At 41.5% G+C, this 26773-nt stretch overlaps 1 protein-coding gene across 1 annotated transcript in view; it reads right to left on the bottom strand.

Annotated features, from left to right (window-relative positions):
* The window catches only part of meiob (meiosis specific with OB-fold), a 59532-nt gene that overhangs the window by 32537 nt on the left and 222 nt on the right, over positions 1 to 26773 (bottom strand). The window contains exons 2-8 of the mRNA XM_078558655.1: positions 24990 to 25047; positions 17964 to 18095; positions 16488 to 16560; positions 8269 to 8464; positions 3674 to 3774; positions 2565 to 2617; positions 2360 to 2455 (exon numbers count right to left, since the gene is read on the bottom strand). Coding sequence (XP_078414781.1) covers positions 2360 to 2455; positions 2565 to 2617; positions 3674 to 3774; positions 8269 to 8464; positions 16488 to 16560; positions 17964 to 18095; positions 24990 to 25047 — 709 coding nt within the window. The remainder of the gene's footprint in view (positions 1 to 2359; positions 2456 to 2564; positions 2618 to 3673; positions 3775 to 8268; positions 8465 to 16487; positions 16561 to 17963; positions 18096 to 24989; positions 25048 to 26773) is intronic.

The following is a 26773-nucleotide window of genomic DNA, read 5'->3' on the forward strand; positions in this document are numbered from 1 at the left end:
AAATAGACTGGTTATCTCATTCCCATAATTTTGACCACCAAAGCAAAATTGAAATGTCACGTTGGCAATGCAAAATGTATTCTTTTGAGGCCTGGGTTAAGAGTCGTGAGATTTTAATTTATATCTGGGCCATGCATTACCTGATCTAGGAGTGTTTCATGCTGCCAAGAGGTCCAGAGTTTTTTTTTTAAAGTATTTAATTTCACAAAAAGTTAAGTTCATGAGATATCAAAGAAAAACTTGAAGAATTACCATATTGTAGTATTTTACTGGGTCCCTTCATTGCTGTAACGAATTAAATCTCTAAGAGATATTCAGGAAAACAGTATTGTTTAGGCAGGTGACCAAAAGTTTTGTCCAAGAGGTTTCATGGAGTGCCTCGAACGAGAAAGAGGTCAAGAGGCAGGGAAATTTAGGAAAGGAATTCCAGTGCTTAGGGTCTTGGTTGTTGATGGCATTGTCACCAATAGTGGAGAGCTTCAAATAGGGGATGCTCAAGATATCATGAAGGATTACAGAGATAGGGAGGGACAAGGCTCTTTTTGGACTTGTAAACAAGGATGGGAATGGTGGAATCAAGGTTTTGCTTAATCAGGAGCTAATGCAGGCCAACGAGCACAGGGGTGATGTGTGAACTGGACTTGGTGCGAGTTAGGACGTGTAATCATTATCATGCTATCCGTTCTCTTCAAAGGTATTGACTGACTTCAAAATCACAGAATTGTTACAGCAGAGAAGGCCATTCAGTTCATCAGCATATCATTATTAGGCCTGCCTGCCGGAATCGCCCCCTCGGATTGCCTGTTCACGTTGGCGGGAAAACACGCCGATGTGTGTCACAACAGCACATAAGCAACATACACCTGGCGGGCTGCACTTCACTTGGGACTTCAGTCAGCACTTGTAGTCATCAGCGCTAGGCTTCACAGACAGCGCCAAATCACTTTTAGGCGGGCTCACTGCAGGTCTCTACCTATCAGGTCAGCCATATGTGGGTGACATTTCAACGGCTGCAGGGCTAGGGCTTGTTTGGTGAAGGGGGAGAAGTGGCCCCAGGCAAGGGAAGAGGCTACAGGACGAGGGCTGTACTGGGGAAGGAGGGTATCCTAGGGTGTGTGTGTGTGGGGGGGGCACATGTTGATCTGTGCAAGTGGCTTCAAAATGGTGATGCCTGAGGAGGCAGTCTCCAGAGGAGATGAGGCCAGATGGACATGGGAGGGTATGTGTATGAGAATAGGTGGTGATGTCTCTTGAGCTGGCAGTGAGATGCCAGTGAATGTGTGATGGCCTTGAGTGTGAGAGTTTAGAGTGCTGAGATGGTTGTCATACCCTGACTGCATGGATAAGATCATTCATCCTCTATCTGCATTGGATGGCCAACCTCTTCTGTGCAGCATTGGCACTGATCACCACTGCCATCGCCCACCAAGCCATAGTGGTAATGTTGCTGCCCCTCCTGCAGCCAGAGCAGGGATAGAGGACATCACAGCGGGCCTCCACGGCATCCAAAGGGCGCTCAAGGGCTGCAGTCTTCTTGGCTTTCGGGGCCATGTCTTCTTTGCTGCAGTCCTGGGCAGGAAGCACTGAGCGCGGCTGTACTTTAAACATGGTGCCTGGTGTGCTGAAGCGAGGCGATGGCATGGCAGGCGAATCGGAGCCCAACTGCCATGGAAAGGGCGTGTTTCCCGGGAATGCATAAATAATGTTGTGGGCTTGGGATGATATGGCGTGAAAACCCGCCAGCGCGGCCGGCGGATAAAACGTTGTTTTACCCGCCCACTACTGCAGTGGGGAGAGAATACCTACACTGGGGAGAGACCACCTCTGGAGACTGCCTCCTCAGGCATCACCATTTTGAGGCCACTTGCACAGATCAACATGTGCCCCCCCCACACACACACACACCCTAGGATACCCTCCTTCCCCAGTACAGCCCTCGTCCTGTAGCCTCTTCCCTTGCCTGGGGCCACTTCTCCCCCTTCACCAAACAAGCCCTAGCCCTGCAGCCGTTGAAATGTCACCCACTACCTACACTGGGGAGAGACCATTCACCTGCTCTGTGCGGGGGGGGAATTTATTCATTCATCCCACTTACGGACACACCAGTGATTTCACACCAGGGAATGGCTATTCATATTCTCTGCGGTAGTGGGAGTGCAAATCTGGGACAATTTGGCCCATGATCTCACCAACTCCCTATACAATTGTAGCAAAACCTTCCTACTCTTATATTCCATTTTCCTTGCAATAAATTAATTGCTATTTCTTAAAGTGTAAAAAAATCAATCTGAATGTTCACTAATCTGTTGTTTTGACATTATAAGATAATTAAAAATGTAACAGAACTGAAAAGCCTTACCAGGATTTGTGGTAATTATGGTTTTAGCGGTCACTGCGGCAGCCATGCTATTGCGAAAACCATCATAATTTACTCGTACATCAGCTATAAATAGTACTGTAAGAGTTACAAAAACCCAATCTATAAAAAGTATTAAGGCTCGTTGTAGAATTATTCATTTCAGAATAAGGAAGATATACCTCACACAAACTGACATATACAATACCTGTTTCCCTGGGTATCCATGTCTGTGCAAGCTGTATAGATTCATTATCCCAGCTATGGAAATTATATATATATAATTAGTCAGCTAGTAAAAAGGTTGCTTTCCCCCCCTAACATATAAAAATTCAGTTATCTTCTCATTAGAGAATTAATCACTATTATGCAGGAAAAGAGTTATCTACTATGATTTTTAAAATATTATGAGTGGGAATAATAATGTCCCAAATTATTCCAGTAATTACATTCAGATTCAGTGCAAATGGTTTATTTCTTGAATTTGTATAGCAGGGAAATATCAAAAGCACTGTAAAATATTATGTCGCAATCTGAATTCTTATATGAATCTATCAATGTTGCATAGCATTACTGTATAATATTCAATATTAAATTGTATTTTGAAAGTTCTAAAAATATTTCTACCACTGAGACCTGGCTAACAATTTCAACATTTTTAAATTGAGTGCAAAAGCTAAGCAGAGACTGGTAACAATTACAAATACTATAGCTCTAAGATAAAAGAAAAAATGCTAGAAATCAATTGGGTTGAACTCCCCAAGATTATACTAAAGTTGTGCAGCGCCTTGGTCAGGTGGTGCCCAGATACCATGTATACTAGTTTTGCTTGCAGTGACATAAAGGAATAATTTAGAGCCCAGAAATGTGCAGAGAGGTACATAGAGGCTGATCACTGGTTTCAGAGGAAATAATTATATTAACTTGACAGGTGCAGGCTTCTCAGCCCTAAAAATGATGTAATAAAAGGGAATTTACAGAGGTATATAAGATAGTTAATAGGACAGGTCAATTAAGTTCCAAGTAATGCTTTCAGCTATGGTGGGGCAGCAAGCCAAAGGACACAGGTTCAGGGTTATGAAAGTTGGGACAGAGATCAGAAGGTATTTGTTTACACAGAGATTGACAACAGCTGGAAGTGGTTGCCAGAAAGAGCAGTTCAGGGAACCAGACTCAGTTGGATGCATTACCATAAAGGTGATAGGGCTGGTATTCTAAAAAAAATGACAACAAATATCCTGAGCAGCCCATCCAAATCTATCTCGGCAACTTCCAAAATTATTTAACTGCATTTGTTGAGTTCAAAAATATACTAACCAGTTCATTAGGAATGAAGGTACAGTTTCATCAAACAGTCTTACTTCGCATCGCTGTCCTTTTCTTCTGTCTGCGGTCGTAAAATGCTTCTGCTCTCCTACCTTAAGACAATGTTTTTTTTCTAATCTTTAAACTAATACAGTAATGAAATACTTACATTTTCAACATAAACATCAAGGGATTAATGTCACATTGGAGTTCTTTGAAGATTCAATAGTTTTTGAATTGAAGATCTCAATCTTAAATTAAACTCTACTTCAACATATTTCCCTGAGCTTCAATTAGAATAATGAATAAAAATAAGCCATAAAATATCACTACAGCAATTTTTGAAGTATAAGTCTGCGCAAGCCTAGCTACCTATGGGCAGCAGAGTTTTGAATGATCTCAAATTTGCAGAGGGTAGAACTAGGGAGATTGCCCAGGACAGTATTGAAATAGTCAAGTCTAGAGGCAACAAAGACATGGTGAGGGTTTCGGCAGCAGATGAGCTAAGGCAAAAATGGAGTAGGACAATGCCAGGGAGGTTGAAATAGGCAGTGTTAATGATGGTGGGGATATACAGTAGGAATTTGGGCTCAAATATAACACCAAGATTACAACAGGCTGGTTCAACCTCAGGCAGTTGCCAGTGAGAGGGATGGAGTCAGTGGCAAGGAAACAGAGTTTCTGATGAGGACCGAAGTCAATGGCTTCTTCCTTCCCATTGTTTAATTGGAGGAAATTTCTGCTCATCCACTTTGGATGTTGGACAGGCAGTCTAACCATTAGTAACAGTCAAGAGAGGTGGAGATTAGATAAATCTGGGTTTTGTACATGTGGAAACTGGTGCCAAGGTTTTGACTGATGTTTCCGAGGGAGCAACAAGTATATGAGAAATAGGAGGGTGACATCATTCATCACGTTATGGGTGTGGGAAGAGAAGCCATTGCAAATAATTCTCCAACTGTGACTAGATAGATAAGAATAGAATCAGATGACAGCAGTCTCAACCTGCTGGATGACAGAGGAAAGACAGGGAACAGAATTTTGTACTCAACCATGTCAAAAGCTGCAGATAGGTTGAGAAGGAAGAGGATGGATGGCTTATCTTTGTCACTGTCATACAGGGAGCCACTTGTGACTTTGGTAAGACCATTTAGGTACTGTGGTGGGGCAGCTGCATGATTGGGCAGATTCAAACATGAAGTTTCAAGAAAGATGGGGGTGGATTTGGGAGGTGACAACACATTCAAGAACTTGAGAGGAAAGGCTGGTTGTAGGTGAGATGGTAGCTTGTAAGGATACAGTGGTCAAGGGTTTTTTTTTGAGTAGTGGGGTGATGACAGCAGATTTGAAGGCTAGAGTGGCAGCATCTGAGGAGAAAGAATTGTTAATATCAGCTAACATTGGAGCCAGGAAGGGAATTTGGGTGGGTCTCATCAACAGAATATTTACAGTGCAGAAGGAGGCTATTTGGACAATCGAGTCTGCACTGGCTACCTGAAAGAGCAGTCCACTCAGTCTCATTCCCCTGTCTTATTGCCGTAACCCTGCACATTCTCTCTTTTCAAAGAGCAATCCAATTCCCTTCTGAATACCTCGATCGAACCTGCCTCCACCATTTTCTCAGGAAGTTCGTTCCAGATTCCAACCACCCTCTGGGTGAAAATACTTTTTCTCACGTCACTTTTACTCCTTTTGCCAATTATTTTGAATCTTTGCCCCCTAGTTCTTGATGCTCTCTTGAATGGGAACAGTTTGTCACTATTTACCCTGTCCATTCCCCTTAGGATCTTGAATATCTCTATTAAGTCTCCTCTCAGCCTTCTTTTCGCCAGGGAAAACAGTCCCACCCGCTACAATATATCCTCATAGCTAAAGCTCTTTATCCTTGAAATCATTCTTGTGGATCTCCTCTGTACTCTCTCCAATACCTTCACATCCTTCCTCAAGTATGGTGCCCAGAACTGGACACAGTACTCCAGATGAGGCCTAACTAGTGCCTTATACAAGTTCAACATGACCTCCTTACTCTTATACTCAATGCCCCTATTAATAAATCTTAAGATACTATATGCTTTATTACCTGCTCTCTCAACATGCCCTGCCATCTTCAATTACTTATGTACATATACACCGAGGTCCCTCTTCCTATACCTCCTTTAGAGTTTGTCCCTTTATTTTATGTTGTCTCGCCATATTCTTCCTGCCAAAATGAATTACTTCACACTTCTCTGCATTGAACTTCATCTGCCACTTGTCTGCCCAATCCACCGACACGTCTACATCCTTTTGAAGTTCAAGACTATCCTCATCACAGTTGACAACATATCCAATCTTCATATCATCTGCAAATTTTGAAATCATGCCCTGAACACCACAGTTTAGGCCATTAATATATATCAGGAAGAGCAAGGTTCCCAACACTGACCTCTGGGGAACTCCACCACAGACCTTCCTCCTGTCTGAAAAACAACCATTTATCACTACTTTATTTCATGTCACTCAGCCAATTTATTATCCAAGTTTCCCTTTCATTCCATGAGCTAGAATTTTGCTCATAAGTCTGTTGTGTGGCATTATATCAAGTGCCTTTTGGTATAAGATGATCTTGGAGAGAGAATGAGGAAGATAGGAGTTAAACTAGAGAAATGATATATATTTAAGGTTAGGGCAAGGGGAAACCTTAGAGGATGTTAGGCCCAATGGGATAGGGGAAGGTGAAGAGGCAGCAGAGGCAGCTGAATGGAAGGTCTCAATCTTTGTAACAAGAAAGTCCTTGTGATCCTTGCATTTATTGTTGAAGGTGAGGGTTGACAGGGCAGGGAGGGTAGTTTAAGAAGAAGGTACGAGAAGAGAGGCCAGGTGTTATCTTTAACTTGCTGGGTGATCTTTGAATAGTGGATAGTTTTATGAGGACCTGATAATGCTTATGTGATGCAGCTGGATCAATTAGAGATCAGAAGAAATCCTGTAGGCTTGCGGCAGAGGCAAGCGGACACACAGAAAACCCACACCATCGTTAAACTGCCAATCCAAGGAAAATCCAGGCAATTAGATCTTGGCAATGCAAATATCAATGATGGTCATATTTTAGGGGAATCCAGAGTGTTAGTAACCTGTAGTTTAAAAATAAAATTGCCGAATTTGTATTCCTTGAAAATAAACGGAAAATCTTACAGCTTTTTCAAATTGAAAACAAATACACATCATTTTAAACTTTTAATTTAACTTTCCTGGGTGTCAGCATAATGCTATGCAACAACTACCAGTGTCAGTAGAAACAGCAAGAAATCTGTGTTTTGAGGGTAAATCCCTATGAAGCGCGGAGGGGCTATGAGGATATTTAGAAGTGATCATTTCTGGTGAAAATTTAATTGACTGCTGGTTTGATCCATAGTTCGTGAAGAATGTTGAATGGGATGGTGGTGGAGGTTGGGGGTGAGAATCGGGCAGTGGTGCTTGCAGGGCAAGGGCAGCGGCAGGGACAGCAAGATTGGTTGGTTAGGTTGTCAGCCAAAGCTCTAAACTTATTGCAGTGGCAGGCAATTGAGAAATAGGTGAATGGTGGTCGGTATTGGTAACCCCTTCTGGCTGCTCATGAAGATAAGTTTTCTTTTTTGATCGCAGCCTCCAGTGATTCATTTAATAACCATTGGTTAGGCCATGGGCAAACCTGGGTAACCCTCAACGCAGTAAGCTCAATGCCTGTTACATTCCGGCTTGAGTCCTAAAACAGGCTCCTTATTAACATATGGAAGGGCATAATATTTATCTAAGCTGGCTATGAGGGACGGTTCACTAAGTCACTGCCAAAATGGGCAAGAAGAAGGTGGCCAAGAGGTCCAAGATCAAGTCCTTTGTGAAAGTATATAACTACAACTGCCTGATGCCAACCAGTTAACATTCCCCTGGATAAGACCATTGTGAACAAGGATGTTTTTAGGGATCCTGGTTTGAAACGCAAAGCCAGGCAGGAAACCAAAGTAAAGTTTGAGGAAAGGTACAAGACAGGAAAGAATAAATGATTTTTCCAGAAGCTCTGATTCTAATTTATATTTGAGAATAAATAAACATTCAATTAAAAAAAACACCCAAAACCAATATGGCAGTGGATGTGTTTCTGGCATTCTTTAGGCACTGGAGGATCGTTCCATAAATTAGACCTCCTTGAATTGTGTCTGGCATGTGAAATAGCTGAAATAATGTCAACAGAAAACGTCACTAACTCAGGATCTTTCTGTAGTCTCCTTTTTTAGGTGTACATATTAATTTGTGTCACAGATTCATTAATGCCTCCAAGTCAATTCCGAAGATGTCATCGGCAATCACCAATTAAAATAAGAACAGAGATCCATAATAAAAAGGGTTGATGAAAATAATCTTCTTTTATACCACTAATTTAAGAAAATGAATTAAAAATGCAGGTGAGTACTTCCTAAAAAAACGTACAAAAGAATTGTCAGAATCTAACATTTAGCATTAATTGAGGAATGTTTTAGAAAGAAAAGTAATTTTTCTTCTAACAAACTCATATAGGATTTGTGCGTTGGTGAATGTACACTGCTTGGAAGAAGAAAATATCTATTATATTTTAATTACAAATAGCTCACCGATCTAACTGATGCCAGTATATTGATAATGTTTCCATTCAGGCTTTGGCCGTTATGAACAATATCTCCAAGTGAATAATAATCCTGAGGGTCTTTCACAGGTACATGCAACAAGGAGAGAAGCCTAGTTTCAAGCTCCAGGTCATGGCACATCCTGACTGTTGAAAAGTTCTCACTGACCAAAAGTTTATAGCAACTAAATATGAAACAAAAACAATGTTAGTATCAAAGATTTCATCATCAAGCTGAAACAGAAGAAAAATCTTGAGTAATTAAGTACTTTATTCTCTCAACTGTTCTGTTAAAACATTTGGAAATTAGATCAATTTGTTTTAAAAAAAATGTACATCATCAATCTGTCTCCTGCCTTATGCATTTGTGTGTCGCTAATTGAGAGATTCTGAGAAGGTCCCCAGTGGAGCCCTAGAAGGATCCACAAGCAAAAAAATGTTCAGTGTGGCAGTAACCTTCAAAGCAACTGGCATTGGATGCCCTCCAAGTCCATGTGGCATGAGTTCCTCACTTGAGAATGTGGCAAATATAAGCTACCACATCCCTAGACAAGCAAAGGGACCTGCAGCACTGTCTTTCACTCATCTCCGTGTCTGAGCTGTATCTTTTGTAGGCCCTTGGTCCCGCCAAACATCTTAGTGGATTTGGCCCCTCCTTGTCGGCATCTGGGTCGTCCTGGGGTCCCACTGGTTCTTGGTACTCCACTCTATTCCTTGACCATCCCCTAGTCTTGCCTCTGTCGCCCTGCGCCACTCCAGTCTTCCAAACTACCCATCGCCCCCATTCATGCCTCAGTCTTCCCCCTCCCTTCCTGTGTCCCACCCTACTCCCCCGAGTCCTGCCTCGGTCTCCTCGTCCTCCTGTGTTCCACACCTCCTACATTCCACTCCACCCCACCCCCCAGAGAGTCCTGCCTCTGTCCCCCCTCCTCCCCGCTGATATTGCTTCCTGTGCCCTGCTTTAACGCAGCTTGTGATACAGCCACCCGGAATCTCACAGCAACACTCTTTAAGGTAGGAGAAAGCAGCGTCTACTGACCTCGAAGTCGCTGAACTAAAGCTCGCCAGGTGCGTGCCACTTAGCTACAGTCGGGAAACAGATTATTCTAATTAGCTACTGGCATGGCACTTAATTTGGAGGGGTAACATAATTCTAGGGAGTTGGCCTTTTAATGAGCATTCATGAGATGTAAATGAATGCAAATATGGTTCCTGACATGGATCAGTGGGGAACTCAACCCACCTTTAACCTGCCAAAATCGGGAGAACAAAATTCCAAACTAATATCCCACCGGTGGGAAACTGACCTTTTCCATCATGCCAAATTTAGTGCCCCTGCCCTCCATGATTCCTGCCACTGGGAAAAAGTGGGAATGGGAAAATTTTACCCATTGTCTTGATACCTGTCTTGTATTTTACTCCCTCTTTCTGTAGGTCCAGAGGTGTCTCATAAATGAGGGAGAGGCAAGAATGACTGCCCTTGACATCAACGCAGCATTTGACTGAGTGTAGCATGAAGGAACCCTAGCAAAATTGAATTCAATGGGAATGAGGGGAAAAGTCGCCAACTGGTTATAGTTATACTAAGCAAATGGAAGATGATTGTGATTGATGTAGGCCAATTACCTCAGCTCCTAGACATCACTGCAGGAATTCATCAAGGTAATGTCCTAGCCCTAGCCATCTTCAGCTGCTTCATCAATGACCTCCCTTCATCATAAGGACAGAAGTGGGGATGTTCACTGATGATTGCAGAATGTTCCGTACCGTTCGCAACTCCTCAGATACTGAAGCAGTCAGTGTCCATATGTAGCAAGACCTGGGACAACATTCAGGCTTGGGCTAATTAAGTGGTAAGTAACATTAACACCACAAGTGCCAGGCAAAGGCCATCCCTAAAAAGAAAGAATCTAACCATTCCCTCTTGACATTACCATTGCCGAATCCTGCACTTGAAATGTCCTAGGGGGTTGCCATTGACCAGAAACTTAACTGGACTAGACTACATATGTTGTTGCCACAAAATCAGGTCAGAGGCTGGGAATTCTGTGGCAAGTAACTCATTTCCTGTCTCACCAAAGCTTGTTCACCATCTATAAGACTCAAGTCAGAAGTATGATTCTCCACTTGCCTGGATGATTGCAGCTCCAACATCACTCAAGAAGCTTGGCTCCATCTAGGACAAAGCAGCCCACTTGATTGGCACACCATTCACCACTTTAAACATTCACTCCCTCTACCACCGATGCATAGTGGCAGCAGTGTGTACCATCTACAAGATGCACTGCAGCAACTCACCAAGGCTCCTTCGACAGCACCCTCCAAACTCGCGACCTCTGCCACCTAGAAGAACAAGGGCAACAAATGCTTGGGAACATCATCACCTGCAAGTTTCCCTCCAAGTCACACCTTCCTGACTTGAAACTATATTGCTGCTCCTTCACTATTGTTGGATCAAAATCCTGGACCTTCCTTCTTAACAGCACTGTGGGTGTACCTGTACCAGATGGACTGCAGTATTTCAAGAAGGCGGCTCATCACCTTCTTAAAGGCAATTAGGGAAGGGCAACAAATGTTGGCCTTGCCAGTAATGCCCACACTCTGTGAAAGAATTTTTTTTAAAATTGGATAGCTCCCTGAAAATAGGCATGGGGATCATGATGTGTGAAGTCCCAGTAGCTGTAAAAAGTAATGCAGGCAGCTTTCAAACTTCATGCTGTCTGCTAATTATGTTTGCAGTGTGCAGCTGAGTGCTGAATGTGCTGCTGAGTAGCTCTATGCCTCAGCAGGGGGCCCAAGTTCATGCGAGTAGCACCACTTAAAGCCAGACTTTTAACTCTTGAAGCCGAGATGCATTCTGACTGCTGCAGGGCTTGCAACTGCTTTAAGAGTGGAAGCCTCCAGGAGGAAGCTTCTGAAATGGCTCCACAGCCAAGAGCACGTGCCCCAAGGTTCTCTGGTGTCATGATGGGGGCCTTGGTGCAGGAGTTGGACAAGAGAGAGCTCCTCTTCCCTCAGGAGATTGGGAGGCACTCCAGACATGTAGGCCCAGATCTTCCAATCTCCGGATCATTGGAGACAGGGATGTATGGCCCAAGATGCACGTCGGGACCCCACGAAGACCTGACATGCTGACTCCATGGGAATTGTCAAGGAATTTTAAACTTCTGATGAGCAATTTCCCTGCTCCCCAGGACCCCCCGAAAAAGTCTCCGACTTTGCGTTAGAGTTGGAGACTTTGGTCAGTTTCGGCTTACTTACCTAAGAAATATTAGACAGAAAAATCCTAGCCTATCTCCTGGGTAACTATATACCTGACTACCCCAAACCCCCGCCCCCATCACTCACACTTATTCCCACCATCCCCAACTACTCTCTTGACCTCTTGACTACCCCTCTGACTCTCCAACCCACCTGCCATCCTACCCAATTACCCACTTACCTCGCCCACCTACCCACTTACACATTACTTACTCACCCATTCACTAACACACCAAAAAGCTTGGGGATCTTTAAACGCTTACAGCAGCAGAATACAGCAGCTACTGCTGTAAAAGTTGTGTGTGGCTTCTGTGCAGATTCTCTTTGCTGCGCTCTGTGAGGATTCCTGCGCTGAGGGAGTTATGCAGGATCCTCCATTAGAGGTTTAGACAGAAAAACTATATGCAGGCAAGTGGATAGTTTTCCGCCTGATCAGTGTTAAATAAAGGGGTTCCAAGCCTCTCCACCATATCAAGGTGGCAATTCACAAAGAACCAAAGCATTTGACTCATAAAATCACAAAGCTCTGTGGAATGTCTTCCAAAGTTTTGGATGTCCAAGAAACTTCATCACAATCTTGCGATTGCTTCATGATGATATGAGTGCAACCGTCTTGCGAGGGAGATCTGAAACACACACCTTCAAAATCCAGACCAGGGTCAAGCAAGATTGTATGATAGCCGGCATACTACTTACAATGTACCTGACAGTGGCTATTCATCTCATCAAAGATCAATTACCTTTTGGCATCAGTATTAAATACTGTCTGGATGGAAAACTCCAACCTCTGTGCCAAAACTAAACTGACCACCATCGATATTCATGATCTAGTTTGCGGATGACTGCAGTGTCATTGCCCACTCTGCACCAGATTTGCAGGCCACTCTCAATCTTTTCAATTCTGCACACATGAAACTTGGCTTGTCCTTGAATGCTGCCGGAACAAAACTTGGTGAGCCAAATATTCCACCTCCCACATATGTTGATGGAGAGTTTCTGGAATATGTTAAGCACTTCCCGCACCTTGGCAGCCACCTTTCTCAAAAAACCACCATTGATGGAGATCCAACACTGGGTCAGCTCAGACTTCTACAAACTACTGCAGCGAATGTTTGACAACAAAGACCTCCACAAATCAACAAAAGTCCTAGTGTACAGAGCAGTTGTCATCACAACACTCCTGTACAGCAGTGAGATCTGGACTCCTGGACTGTGTAGCAGTGACATATAAAAGTGCTTGAGAAATTCCATCAGCAAAAGCTCTGCCACAATTGGATTCATTGGGAAGATGTCGAGCAAGTGCTAGTATCTTCTTGAAGCCAGTTCCACAAACATTCAGGCAGAACTCCAGCAAAATTAACTTCAATGGATTGGACATTGTGTCTGGATTGCCGAAAACTGTCTCCCCCATCAGGTCTGGTTTTTTCAACTCTCAAACGGCCAATGTTCCAGGAGAGGACAAAGAAAGTGTTTCAAAGACTTCCTCTCTTTGAAGTATGGCAGCATTGACGTTCATGACTAGGGGTGGCTTGCTACCAATTGTTCACATTAGCCATGTCCTTCAAGCTGCATCACACTTTGAGTTCCAATGTATTAATGATGAGGCAGACTGGCAGCAAAGAAGGAAAGAAAATGAAGCAAATCCTGTGCTCTGGATCCTACTGCCTCATGAGATGTCCTGCCCCATATACCCAAAGATATTCAGGTCAAGAATTGGCCTGTTCAGTCACATGAAGACTAATGGGAAAAACTTGCAATCCTGTGCAGATATTATACTTGAATTGAGGTACAGCTGACAAGTTACCACTTGTAGCACAAGTCTGGGTGTTATTCAAGTCTTGCAGTATGTTGCCATGGGTTCCTTCATTATTGAAGTTTTTGGTGGACAAGTACAACATTGTCAGCAAATCGAACCTTGTGATGGATGGAAGGTCATTGATGAAACAGCTGCAGATGGATGGGCTGGGGACTGCAGAGATGATTGACCTCTTAAGCATGGCCATCGTCTTGTTTATTAAGTATGATTCCAGCTACTTAAGGTTGACCCCATGACCTCAGCTTTGCAAGTGTTACTTGATGCTATACCCAGTTCAATAATGTCTCAACCCTGAGGACAGTACTTTCACCTATAGGGATGACAGTAGGCCATTTAGCCTTTCGAGCTTGTTCCACCAGTCAATGAGATAATGGCTGATCTGTGACCACCTGTGCCCCATATCCCTTAATATCTTTGGTTAACAAAAATCTATCAGTCTCAGATTTAAAGTTGACAACTCTTAATTTGTGACATCCCTAGTTACATCCTTTCAATTAGAGTACCTGCCCATTACCCCTACTTTCAGTCTCCTGCTGTTTAGTCAATTTTCTGGCCAGGTCAATGACTTGCTTCCAATTCTAGGGCCTTCAACTTTAACCAACAGTCTCTTTAGCACAGCTTTAGCAAATGCCTTTTGGTAGTCCATATAAGACATATATCCATATATATATATATATATATATATATCTCCAGAAACATATACCCTTTCCAATACTTTCACACTTATTCAGAAAGTTCTATTTGTGGCAGAGTTCCAAACTTCCACTACCCTTTGCGTGTAGAAATATTTCCTAATTTCTCTCCTGATAAGCATGGCTCTAAGTTTTAGACTATGCTCCCTGGTCCCAGACTCTCAATCAGTGGAAACAGTTTCTCTCTATCTACCCCATTATTCCCCTTAATATCTTGAAAATTTCAATCAAATCACCTCTTAAACTTTCTAAATTTCAGAGAATACAACCCTAGTTTGTGTAATTTCTCGTCATAAAGAGCTAGGTACAAAGCTAAGTGGAAAGGTAAGAGACGAAGTGACAAGTTAAGAGAGTGGGCAACAAGATGGCATATAATGTGGGGAAATATGAAGTTATTCACTTTGATCATACAAATAGAAAAGCCGAATTTTTTGAAAGGTATGAAATTTGTAAATGTTGATATTCAGAGATACTTGGGAGGGCTTGTATGAGGAATGCGAGAAGTTAGCATTCTGGTACAACAAGCAATTAGGAAAGCAAATCACATGTTGGCTTTTATTGCAAGGGGATTGGAGTACAGGACATCTTGCTACAATTGTACAGGGCTTTGGTGAGACCACACCTCAAATACTGTGTGTAGTTTTGGTCCATATTTAAGGAAGGGTATACTTCAGTTGGAGACTGTACACAAATTAAGGTTCACTAAATTGGTCCCTGGGACAAGGGGGTTGGCCTATGATGAGATGTTGAGTAAATTGGGCTTATATTGTCTGGAGTTTGAGAATGAGAGGTGATCTCATTGAAACATACGAGATTCTGAAGGGTCTTGATAGGGTAGATGCTGAGATATTGCTTCCGCTGATAAGGGAATGTAAAACACAGCAATGCAGTCTCAGGATAAGGGGCCTATTATTTAGGACTGAGATGAGGAGAAATTACTTCACTCAAAGGGTTGTGAATCTTTGGAATTCCTACCCCAGAGGGTTATGGATGCTCCACTGTTGACTACATTTAAGGCTGCGATAGACAGATATTTGGCCTCTCAGAGGGAATAAAGGGGGTATGGGGAGTGGGCGGGAAAGTGGAGTTGAAACCTAAGATCAGCCATGATCGTACTGAATGATGGAGCAGGCTCAAACGAGCTGTATGGTCCACTCCTGCTCCTATTTCTTGTGTATAATTTAACCCTTAAAGTCCAAGTATCATTCTGATAAATCTATTCCGCACTTCTTCCAAGGCCAATATATCCTTCCTAAGGAATGGTGCTTAGAACTGCTCATAGTACTCCAAGAGTGGTCTAATCAAGACTTTGTATAGCTGAAGCATAACTTCTACTCCTTTCTATTTTAGTCTTCTAGATATAAAGGCTAGCATTTCAATAGTCTTTTTGATTATTTTCTGTACTTTTCCATTACATTTTAATGACTCATGCACATGGACCCTCAAGTCAAGTTTCTTTGGGCTTCACTACTTCTAGCTTTTCACCATTTGGAAGGTACCGTGTTCTATCGTTCTGAGGTCCAAAGAGAATGACCTCACCTTTGCCTACACTGAAATCAATTTGCCACAATTTTGCCCATTTGCTTAAGCTATCAATCTCTTTGTAATTTTATACTCCTATGCAGTGTAGACAATCTACACTGCTTACAATGCACTGTCCTAAGTTTATGTCATCTGAAAATTTGGATATGTGGCTTTCTATCCCATCATTGACATCACTAATAAATATGATGAATAACTGAGGTCCCAACACAAATCCTTGTGGGACACCATTAGTCACATCTTGCCAATTAAAGCACCTGCCCATTGTCCTTATTCTCTGTCTCCTGCTGCTCAGTCAATTTCCTAACCAGGTCAATAATTTGCATTCAATTTCATACCTCAACTTTAGCTAACAGTGGCTTATGAGGAGCTTAATTAAATGCCTTCTGTAAGAACATCCATCGACACTCTGTTGACTACCTTAGGCACCTCTTTAAAAGAATTCAGTTTTCAAGAAAACCAATTTTTTTGACCTGCACTTTTCAGTGGTGGCCAATTCATTTTACAAGCTCCGGTCTTCAAATTTTCATAATTTATAAGGCTATGTGTCATGAAGAATGAATGTAGGTCTGGCATATTATATGTAGAATTTGCACTTCAGGCAGCACTGTGGAGTTGACACGCCAGAGTGAATTCAAGAAGGGGCATCCCAATGTACAATCAAAACTGTGGTCTTCTTATAGGCTTTTGGGTCCCTCCCACCACCTTCAATCACTGCCTGCACCTATCTCTTACCCGGCCATGTACGCTGAGGACAAGGTAACAGATGTAGTTTAGCTATATTTAAACAGAAACTGTATCTATTAAGACACTAATAATTTAGCAATTTCAATTATACCAGAAGGCTTCAAGCATTAATATGATAACTACATAGTGAAGATATGACTTTGAATATACCTTGAAGTAGATGGACTGAATCTTTCTTCCTTTTCTGTATCTTTGGCCTGTACTAGTGGATTTTCAATTACAACTAGCAAAAAATATTTTTCAAGTTATCGGTAAGTACATAGAAGCAAAATTTTTGAGAATCTGTACCACTATAATAAGCTAGGGAAATGCAATCAAACAAATGAGGAGGAAAAATAAATCCTGCTGTAGGTCAATCCGGATTGTTTGAAGACATCCAAGTAGTAAACTCAAGTTTACTAATAGCAGATACAAGAACAAAGTTGTGTTAATACAACTGAAAAATCTCTAAGAATTAAAGAGGAGTAAAATAAACGTAAATTAGCAATAAAGAGAGCAGTTAAAACATGATACACATTTAACTTCCCAGAATAGGAATATTGTGAAAACAATTCAAGACATTTTTTGCAGTACCCCTCTTCTAAATTAAGTCTAATATCCTGTCCACACATTTAAGATAACAGAAAGTTGATATTTCAATCTATTCATTCCATAATTTTAAATCAAGTCTCAGAAAGAGCTGCCATATTAGATTCCTTTTATAGGAGACTATGTTTTCTATTCCAAAGATAGATTTTCTTAATAAATGAAGCAGAAATGTTTCAGACTACATAAGCAACCAGCTTGACAAAAAATTTAAGAAATGCTCTAATAATCATCACTTAATATGGTGTCTGGGAATTAAATTTTCTTTACTTAAGCTCAGCAAAAGAAACTTGTTACATGAACATAAGGATATAGAAGAGGATAAAAGCTTTGTAAATATGATAGAATTCAAACAAGTCTATCTGGTTTGCATCCTGCAAACAGTGCACTGCATCAATTAAATTATTTTGCACGATTCTATTTCCTGAGATTAGCATCCAAGAGTTTAAATGTTGCTAATCCCTGCTCAACAGGAGATAACGGGCTTCAGACAAACCCACAGGCTAAGTCATCCAAGCCCATCTTTTCTGACCAGGAGACTTTACATCAGTGATAAAAATAAAAAACTACTGTGGATGCTGGAAATCCAAAACAAAAACAGAATTACCTGGAAAAACTCAGCAGGTCTGGCAGCATCGGCGGAGAAGAAAAGAGTTGACGTTTCGAGTCCTCATGACCCTTCAGCAGAACTGAGTAAAGTTAGGAGAGGGGTGAAATATATGCTGGTTTAAGGTGGGGGCGCAGTGGTGGGGGGAGAGAAGGGTCAGATAATATAAACCTAAAAAATCATCAGCATTTATAATCACCTAATTAACAAAAAGTTCACAGAGTTGAGTAAGACAGATTTTTAAGCAAAATATTTGCTTGGAATGAGCCAATTTATCAAAAATGAATATGCATGCAGTTAACAAATTTTTTCAATGACGCACATTTTCTCCAAAATATTACGTGACATTGAATACACACGAAAAGTACATTTCTTAGGAAATATTTCTGTTTTTGAAGTCTTTTTAAATAAAAGATCAGTTTCTTAAAACGTACCACAATCCCCAATTCTGAAACTGTTAGAAAGTCCCCTTACGTATTCTTCTCTCCCCCAGGAAACTACATTGATGAAGTAAATTGGACAATCTCGAATTGTGAAAGTAAAAGTGTATCTTTCTGTTCCAATGTCTAAGGAAGTAAACAAAAAGTTAACAAATTGTATGTATTTGTACTTCTAAAATAATATTTTTTAATATTGCTATCAGTAAAAATCTAATGTACATCTGAATTATAAATTTAAAACTTTGGTCTTACAATTTATTAAAAAGAATAAAGAGAAAGTAACTATCTGCTGCTGGGTTTCTCCTGACCTTCGGAAGGACCCTGGGATTTACAAGCACCAGTTCTTCTAGAGAAAAGCTTCCCCATTAACTGTTAATTATCCTGATTAAATAATAATTACAACACATATACAACACATTCAATGCAACCAGTCCACGTTGGTGTTTATTCTTCACAGGAGCAGTAATCCTAATCCCATATGCCCACCCTGTTATGATATTCCCTTTCCCCACCTTTGGTTCAACCATCTACCTTGACTGTTCTGAAATGTTGAAATGATCTCTGCTTCTATCACTAACTTGGAGTGTATTCTACAGTCTCAATATTCTGTGTAAAAAAAGGTTTCTTCATTCTGTCCGAAATTTATACACATAGGCCAGGATTTCCCCGTCAGCGATTTGAGGGCGGGGCCCACTCGCCAACGGGAAAATGACGTGGGATGACGTTGGGAGGAACCCCTGACGTCATCCCGGTCCCTTTAAATTTTCAGGAAGGCGGGCGGACAGCGAAATCAGCTGTCCGCCCGCCGACCTGTCAATGGCCAATTACGGCCATTGACAGGCTAATTAAGATTGTTAAAGACCCTGCCCATCCAACCTCAAGGCTGGCGGGCAAGCCAGGAGCCCCAGTGGGCTCCTGATAATACATGAAACTTCATCCACTGGTGGGATGAGATTTCATGTCCGTTTTTAAAAAGTTTCATAAAGTTTATGTGTTTCTTATTAACGTGTCCCATCTCGTGTGACATTGTCACGAGGGGGACATGCTAATAATTTTAATATTTTTCTATTTTTGGAGTTTTTTTTTAACCTGTCAGTAATCTCCCTGAGACTGCACTTGGTCTCAGGGAGCAGTGCGCTCTTTCCCGCGCATGCGCGAAAGAGGGCACTTTGACAGATGGGGAATCCCTCCCCCTCCCCACCCCCCGCGCAGGAAGCACATAGTGTTTCCTGTCGGGCAGGCCGCTGGGTGGGCCTTAATTGGCCCACCCACTCAAAATGGCGGCGGACCCCATTTTGGCGGAGGAGTTTGGCTGCCCGCCTGCCACCGAGCCGGTGGGGCCCGCCCGCCCACCAAGAGCAAAATTGTGCCCATAATCTTATAGCTAGATCCTCGAACATTAGGGATGGGATTTACAAAGGGTCGGGACCTGATGCAGCGCAGCTTTGAAAATCGTGATCCCAGGACTTGTGTTGGCATCCCGATACCTCTGGGACAGTTCCAAATTTTCAATGGACTGGTAATGGGAAGAGAACAAGAAGGTGCTCACCTCCAGTTAATGATCCCTTAAGCTCCATAACAACTTAAGGGGAACGGAATGAAATTTTCAAATTTTTTTCCAGCGAGCCCAAACAGTTTTGTGCACATTAGTTAGTGCACAGTTGTTGGGTCTGCTGCAGGGCACATAAATTTCTTTGGAAATGGATTTGAGGGGAACCTATGGAGCCAACTAGAGTCACCATGAGCACTGGTCTTACCTTCTTGCGCAAGGCCACTGTTCACTTCATTCGGCATCCTGGCCTGTCGAGGAGCTCCCTGCTCAAACTAGCAAGGCAGCAGCAGCCCCCAACATGGCTGCCACCTGCAACTGCTGGTGCCAGTTTTGGCGCCTCTAATTGGGTGCCAAGTTTGCTTCCTGACCAATTAAGCAATTTGATTTTGAAGATTGTATTGTGAGTGGGAAGCAGCTCAGCCACACAGTCGGGACCCGGAATTCATTTGAGCGCTGGGTTCCTGACCCTGCACTGAAAATCTGGCCCTGGATATTTCTATTTTCTCTATCTTATCCATTCATGATTTTAAACACCTTAACAAATATTATCAGAATGTGCCTATTTACAGCAAGTTAACCTTGTGGCCTATAATGGACATCAGGCTAATGTTTGCAGAATAATACATTTTGCATTATATGGTCTTCTTCTTCTTAGGCAGTCCTTCGGGATCGGGGATGACATGCTTCCACGCTGGTTCGATGGGTTCTGGAATGGCTGATAAGTGCAATGCACGATTTGTAGACTCTGTCACGTATGGGGCAGGTGGTGCTTGAAGGGTTGGGTGGCTGAGTTGTTCAGAGGTTTGTGCGCTCCCTCTGATGTCTCAACTTCACCTCTGCATTTTCCCGATGAAGTCTCTCAATGTATTCAATGCCTTCCTGAATGAGCCTTCTCCAGGCTGATCACAAACCAGGGTTTGCCATGAGTCGCTGGGTATGTTTGATCTCTAAATTGTTTTTGCTGTCTTCCTGGGAGTTAGCTCCTGTGACTGAGTTCCAAGTAAAGCAGTTGCTTCAGGAGTCTGGTATTAGCCATACGAACGATATATACTGCCCAGAGGAACTGCTTTTGAGGGATTGGCACATTAATGCTGGGAAAGTTGGCTTGGGAGAGGTTGCTGCTGTTGGACCACATTTCTTGCCATCAGATTTGTAGGGTCTTGTGAAGGCACAGCTGGTAGTACTTCTCCAGTGCTTTGAGGTACCTGCTGTAGGTCATCTAAGTCTCTGAAACGTTTAGGGATCATTGCTGCCTGGTAAACCATGATCTTAGCCTCGGGTTCTTTTCCTCAGTTCGCCGAAGACTGAGTTGACACATTAGAGGCGATGATAAATTTTGTCATCCATGTCTGCCTTCGTCAAGAGGAGGCTCCCAAGATACAGAAAATGGTCCACATTTTCCAGGAACTTGCTGTTGATCTTAAATGATGGGGGGAGGTACTTTGCTGTGGGAGCTGTTTGGAAGAGGACTTTAGCTTCCAGGTGTTTTAGTGAAAGCCTATTTTCTCATATACTTCGGAGGAGTCGACAATGATCTGGAGCCCAGTTTCTGAGTGAGTGCACAGACAAGCATCACTTGCATACTAAAGCTCTATGGCTGAGTTTAGATGGTTTACATGGTATAATGCTTCTGTCACTACAAAATAGCAGACCCTCAGACTTAACATGAGCAATGACATCAGCACAATGATATATTTGTTCCATACAGTCAAACCTTGTTTTTGCAAATTTATAAAGAGGGTTTTAAATTACCCAGGTAAGCACTCCTTTATTGACTATGAGCTAACCACAGTAAGGAAAAGTCAGGGCGAGGTTCACAATCAACAGGTCTATTATCGTAATAGAGCCTCAGTTATGATGACAGAAAATGTATTTTAACTAAATTCTGTTCGTAGTTTTTATTTTTGAAAACAAATAAAACTAAATGACCTAAATGTTAATAAACTAAAATAAATAGTATTTTGAATTTCTTAAACTGATGTCAACAGATTATTTTGTTGTAATACTGGAATCAATAGAAACCAGAATACGCAATGCTAAAAATTTACAGAAACTGTAGGGCTTACAGAAAATGGAAAGCTAACATATTTTGAGAAATTATAGCAAATGTGAAGGAAATGGTTACACTGCAGATTAATAGCTATTAATCTGCAGTGTAACCATTTTCTCACATTTGCTATAATTTCTCAAAATATGTTAGCTTTCCATTTTGTGTAAGCCCTACAGTTTCTGTAAATTTTTAGCATTGTGTATTATAAAGCTGTGACACAATAATGAATGTGTCATAGGGTCATTGTTTAGTAATTTTGCTCCCTAAGTACGTTTATATTTTCTGTTGTAGAAACACATTTAATGCTCAACGCTGCAATAGGAATACTCCCATAAAAATCCTCAAATTATGTTAATTGAAATAAAGTATTAATTTCTAATATTTACAGTAGCTGATTACTTTTAAAAATATTATTTGAAATTGAGTTTCGTTGATTTGTTTTAAAATCCTTTGGTTGCCCCAGGCTGATCTGCTCCCAGACCTCTGGCAATGCTTCTCTGAAATATCCACTAGGGGATGCACAAGACTGCTGAGAATGACATTCCCTTAACGTTCAGCAACATTTATTACTTTAATTGCCTGTCTATTTGCATTCTGAATTGACCCAGATCCTGCCCTGTGATGGCCATTGTAGATGCACATATTGCTGACAAAGGTAGAAAAGCTGCTTGCACAGACAGAAGACTGAAAATGATGATAATCCATATGGTTTAAAAGAGAAATAAATATAAGATTGTCTCTAAGAGAATATAATTTCAAACACGTTTTACTTAGACAGGAGAGGGAAGTGTTTTGAATTGGAAGGTTCTCCCTTAATTTCTTTTCTCTTTTCAGTTAATATAACTCAGTGCCATGGGAGTTTGTAACATCGGTGCTGCAGTGCAGCACAAGTTCTGTTTATCAGATTGGTTTGTGTGCTGTTCAAACTAAAATATAACAAGTGATGAGCAATTAGAGGAACTTAACACAGTGTCAATAGGCACTAAGGGGGAGCTTCAGCAGAGAAAATTAGTAAACATGTCATATTACTCCAAAGAATAAACCAGTGAGTCTTTAAATGGCAACCAACCAATCCAGCTTTAAACAAAATATATTTATTTCAAGAGCTTTAATAGAGATTTTTGGAGCCAATTGCACATATAGGAAAATAATGAGCAGCATTTTATAATTTGAATGTTATACTTACATTTACCTAAACATATTGTACTAGTGGTAGAATTGTTTCAATTAAGACAGAGAAGCTGTCCATTTTTATACGGGCTAATTCTGAAGAAACTTTTGAATATAGTTCTACATGTTAATTATTGAAGTATTTTCAAAATGGGTCTCTGCTTCTGGCACAACAAGCTAAGTCAGCAAATTTATATTGCTGAACCAGTGCACAATGAAAGACCACGCATTTAGTGTTGGCTGCAGTTTTTCAACATAAAAGCATTTACTGTACACTGCTACGTCAGGTGTAGCACAAACAGATAACCATAATGAGCAAAGCTCCCTCTACTCTGCTCTAACAAGATGCCTTAACCCCAACCTTTCGAGATTACTCCCTACTCTACCAATGTGAGCTGTTCCATTTTCCTCATCCATCATGAGTACTGACAATTTGCCGGTGTTGCATCGTGGGTCCTCACTAAGGAAATAGATTGAGGCTGCCACTAGTCATATAATGTAGCCCCCATCAAAGAAATAGCAAGAAGAGACCTTGAACACATTACAGTGTGCTAGATGAACTCACAACACTCTGAATCAGAGGGCACAGAACCAAGCTAACAAAACAAGAGCTGTTATTGCATGAGCCCTAAGAATGACCAAGTTAACAGCTGTATTGGCAGGATTGTTTAGACCAGGATAGAAAGTCATGGAAACAGCATTAGGGAAATTGTCCATTATTATCAAGGGCTGCAAGGAGGAATAAATATTTGGAGTAAACAAGGTGACATCACTTACACCGAGAATAAAATCAAAAGAAAACAGGCAAAATGCAACAATGGGCAGAATTCTTACCTCGCTAGGCAGGCCGGCCCCACCGGCTCGGCGGCGGGCGGGCAGCCGAACCCTGCCGCCAAAACGGGGCCTGCCGCCATTTTGAGTGGGCAGACCAATTAAGACCTGCCCAGCGGCCTGCCCGATAGGAAGCGCTATGCGCTTCCTGTGCGGGTGGTGGAGGGAATCCCCATCTGTCAAAGTGTACTCTTTCGCGCACTGCTCCCTGAGGCAAAGTCCTGTCTCAGGGAGATTCGTGAGAGGTAAGTAAACTCTAAAAATAGACAAATATTAAACTTGTTAACATGTCCCCCTCATGTGAAAATGTCACATGAGATGGGACAAGTTAATAATAAACACATAAAATTTATTAAATTTTTGAAAAACGGACATGAAACTTCATCCCTCCAGTGGATGAAGTTTCATTAATAATCTGCAGCCGCTGGGGCTCCTGGCCTGTCCGCCAGCCTTAAGGTTGGCCGGGCAGGGTGTTTAATAAGGTTAATTAGCCTGTCAATGGCCTTAATTGGCCATTGACAGGTGGGCAGGTGGACAGCCGATTTCGCTGTCCACCCGCCTTCGTGAATATTTAAAGGGACCGGGATGACGTCGGGGGTTCCTCCTGACGTCATTTTCCCCTCGGCGAGCGGGCCCCGCCCCCAAATTGCCGAGGGGAAATCCTGGCCAATGGAAATGTAGATAGGTCAGCACTAGACCAGACCCCAACTTCCCAAATACAAGAGCCACATCACTAAAGCTAGCCCCAAAACAGGCCAAAGGTCAACTGAAAAAACTGGGGGCAGCATAACACATATCCTGCCCCTTGAACAATAATTCAGAGACTGGATATGAATGAATTACTTGAAATATATAAATATATTCTTATTTCTCTTCAATTGAGTTACCTTCCATAATTGCTGCATCCAGCAGTAATTTGAAACTAAAGTTACAAGAGGGTCATTAAGAAGTGTGATTTAAAAATAAACAATTCAAACACAGACACAATGAGGCTACCAATGTTAGATTTAGTAATATGTCATGCATAAACAGACACCCCAATTAAATGCTGCATAAAGGTAAAAGCTGATTAAATTAGTCTGTCTGTCAATTTAATGAACACAAAGGTCAGGGCTAATGTTTATTTTTTGTTATTATATTTTACAAGGACATTATATGCTCCATACAAAGAAAGGCATGTATTTATTAAATTGCCATTACAGGAGTAGTTTGCACTTTCATTCACTGAATCCAGTATCAGTCTCCTGAATGAACTCTCAGTTTCAGTATCATAGACAGTACTTGTGCATATAATATTGAATCAAGGTTAATCTTAACATCCAGAATTTTGCAATTCTACAAATAAATACTGGAAAATTGTCAATTAACCAAGAAGTGATTCTATACAATTTTTTTTAAGAACATAAGCATACTTAACTTTTTCGGTCAGGAAATCCTTTAGCATCAATTTTTCCAATCACTACTCCAGCTACACTCTGAAATGGATAAAATAACATAATGAGAATAATGATAGAAGTATCCAATGTTTGCTATGAATGTTAGTTAAACCATTATATGGACTAGCGGTGCAGTATGTTCGAAGAATGGTGGGTTTCACAGAATTACAGAACTGTTGCAGCGCAGGGGGCTATTCAGCTATTGAGTCTGAACCGGCTCTCCGAATGAGCAATTCACTTAGTGCCATTCTCCCGCCTTCTCCCATAACCCTGCACATTCTTCCTTTTCAGATAACAGTCTAATTCCCTTTTGAATGCTTTGATTGAACCTGCCTCCACCACACTCTCAGGCACTGCATTCCAGATCTTAACCACTTGCTGTGTGAAAAAGTTTTCCTCATGTTGCCTTTGCTTCTTTGACCAATTAATTTAAATCTGTGCCCTCTCATTCGAACTTGATCCTTTCACGAGTGGGAAAAGTTTCTCCCTATCTATTCTGACCAGACCACTCGTGATTTTGAACACTTCTATCAAATCTCCTCTCAGCCTTCTTTTCTCTAAGGAAAACTGTCCTGTTTCCATTCTGGATCTCCTGACACCAATATATTGCTAGCAGGTTCCATTATTGCAGTCACTTGTGTGCCAGGGATAAGCAGTCTGAGTGCCCAACTGACAATATAACTTGTTTCAGATCCTGATCTGGCACTCAAATGCATTAAAGTTAAACAGTGCTAAACCCACCTTCAGAAGGCCATCTTGTATTATTTGGCTTTGACACCTGGATGGAGTATATGTTCAAATCAATATGAACCCTGGTCCCTTGGGTCTCCTGGGATTCTTTAAAATTTAGTACCAAAGTCTTTTTAATATTATGAGCAAGCAGACCCATTACTACCCATTCTTCAAATATTTAAAATAATCTCTGAGGAAGCAGAGCTCAGGTCACCAGTTCAAGGGACAGATGCAGCAAGGTTTCTCCTGGCAAAGAGTCTTAACCAACAGCATGATTCTAGCTTTGTTAGGTGTATATCACTCTGTAGATACCAGTCTCAGATTGATGGTGTATAACTGAACATCTAAATACTGTCATAGAAGCACATTATTTGCATAATGTTAAAAATCTTGGGGTAATTTTCACTTTGGTTGCAGGTGGAAAAAAGATGCTTGTGGATCAGCCACATGGTATACATTCTGTCCAATTTTCCATTCCTTTGAGGTCAATATACTTCCTGTCAACTTTTCCCACTAGAAATTCCTGTAGCTACATTTAGGATGGAAACTGCTTACATAAACTTATCCAAGCTGTAATTACAACATCCTTTCAATAGAAGCAAGAATTCAAAACCAGTTTCCACAAAAATGTAAACATAAGAATAAAAACTGCAAATGTAAAAATGAGAGAATGTGTGATGAAAATGAGGGCTACATTATAAAAGCATGCCCTGGTCCAATCATCCTTGCCTTTATTCCTGCTTCATCTGAAGACTTGACTCCATGAACAATGCCACAGGAAAGTGACTTATGTTTTAATATAAGGCAAAGAGACAACTCGTCCTTTTCTACAAGATGAAATTCTAACTTGCAAACATATGTGTACACATTCTGGCTAGAATATGGGAGAGTTGGAGATTGTAAGTAGCAGAGAGCATCCAATAGTGGAGAAAAATTGCAGTTTGTTTCTTCTCTTTCATTATTGTTCCCAGTTTGTGATGAGCGTTCCACAATAAAAGTGATCTAAAGTTATGAAATTCTACAGCTCCCTCTT

The sequence above is a fragment of the Cetorhinus maximus genome, chromosome 15, assembly GCF_964194155.1.
Source record: "Cetorhinus maximus chromosome 15, sCetMax3.hap1.1, whole genome shotgun sequence".
Taxonomy (NCBI): Eukaryota; Metazoa; Chordata; class Chondrichthyes; order Lamniformes; family Cetorhinidae; genus Cetorhinus; species Cetorhinus maximus.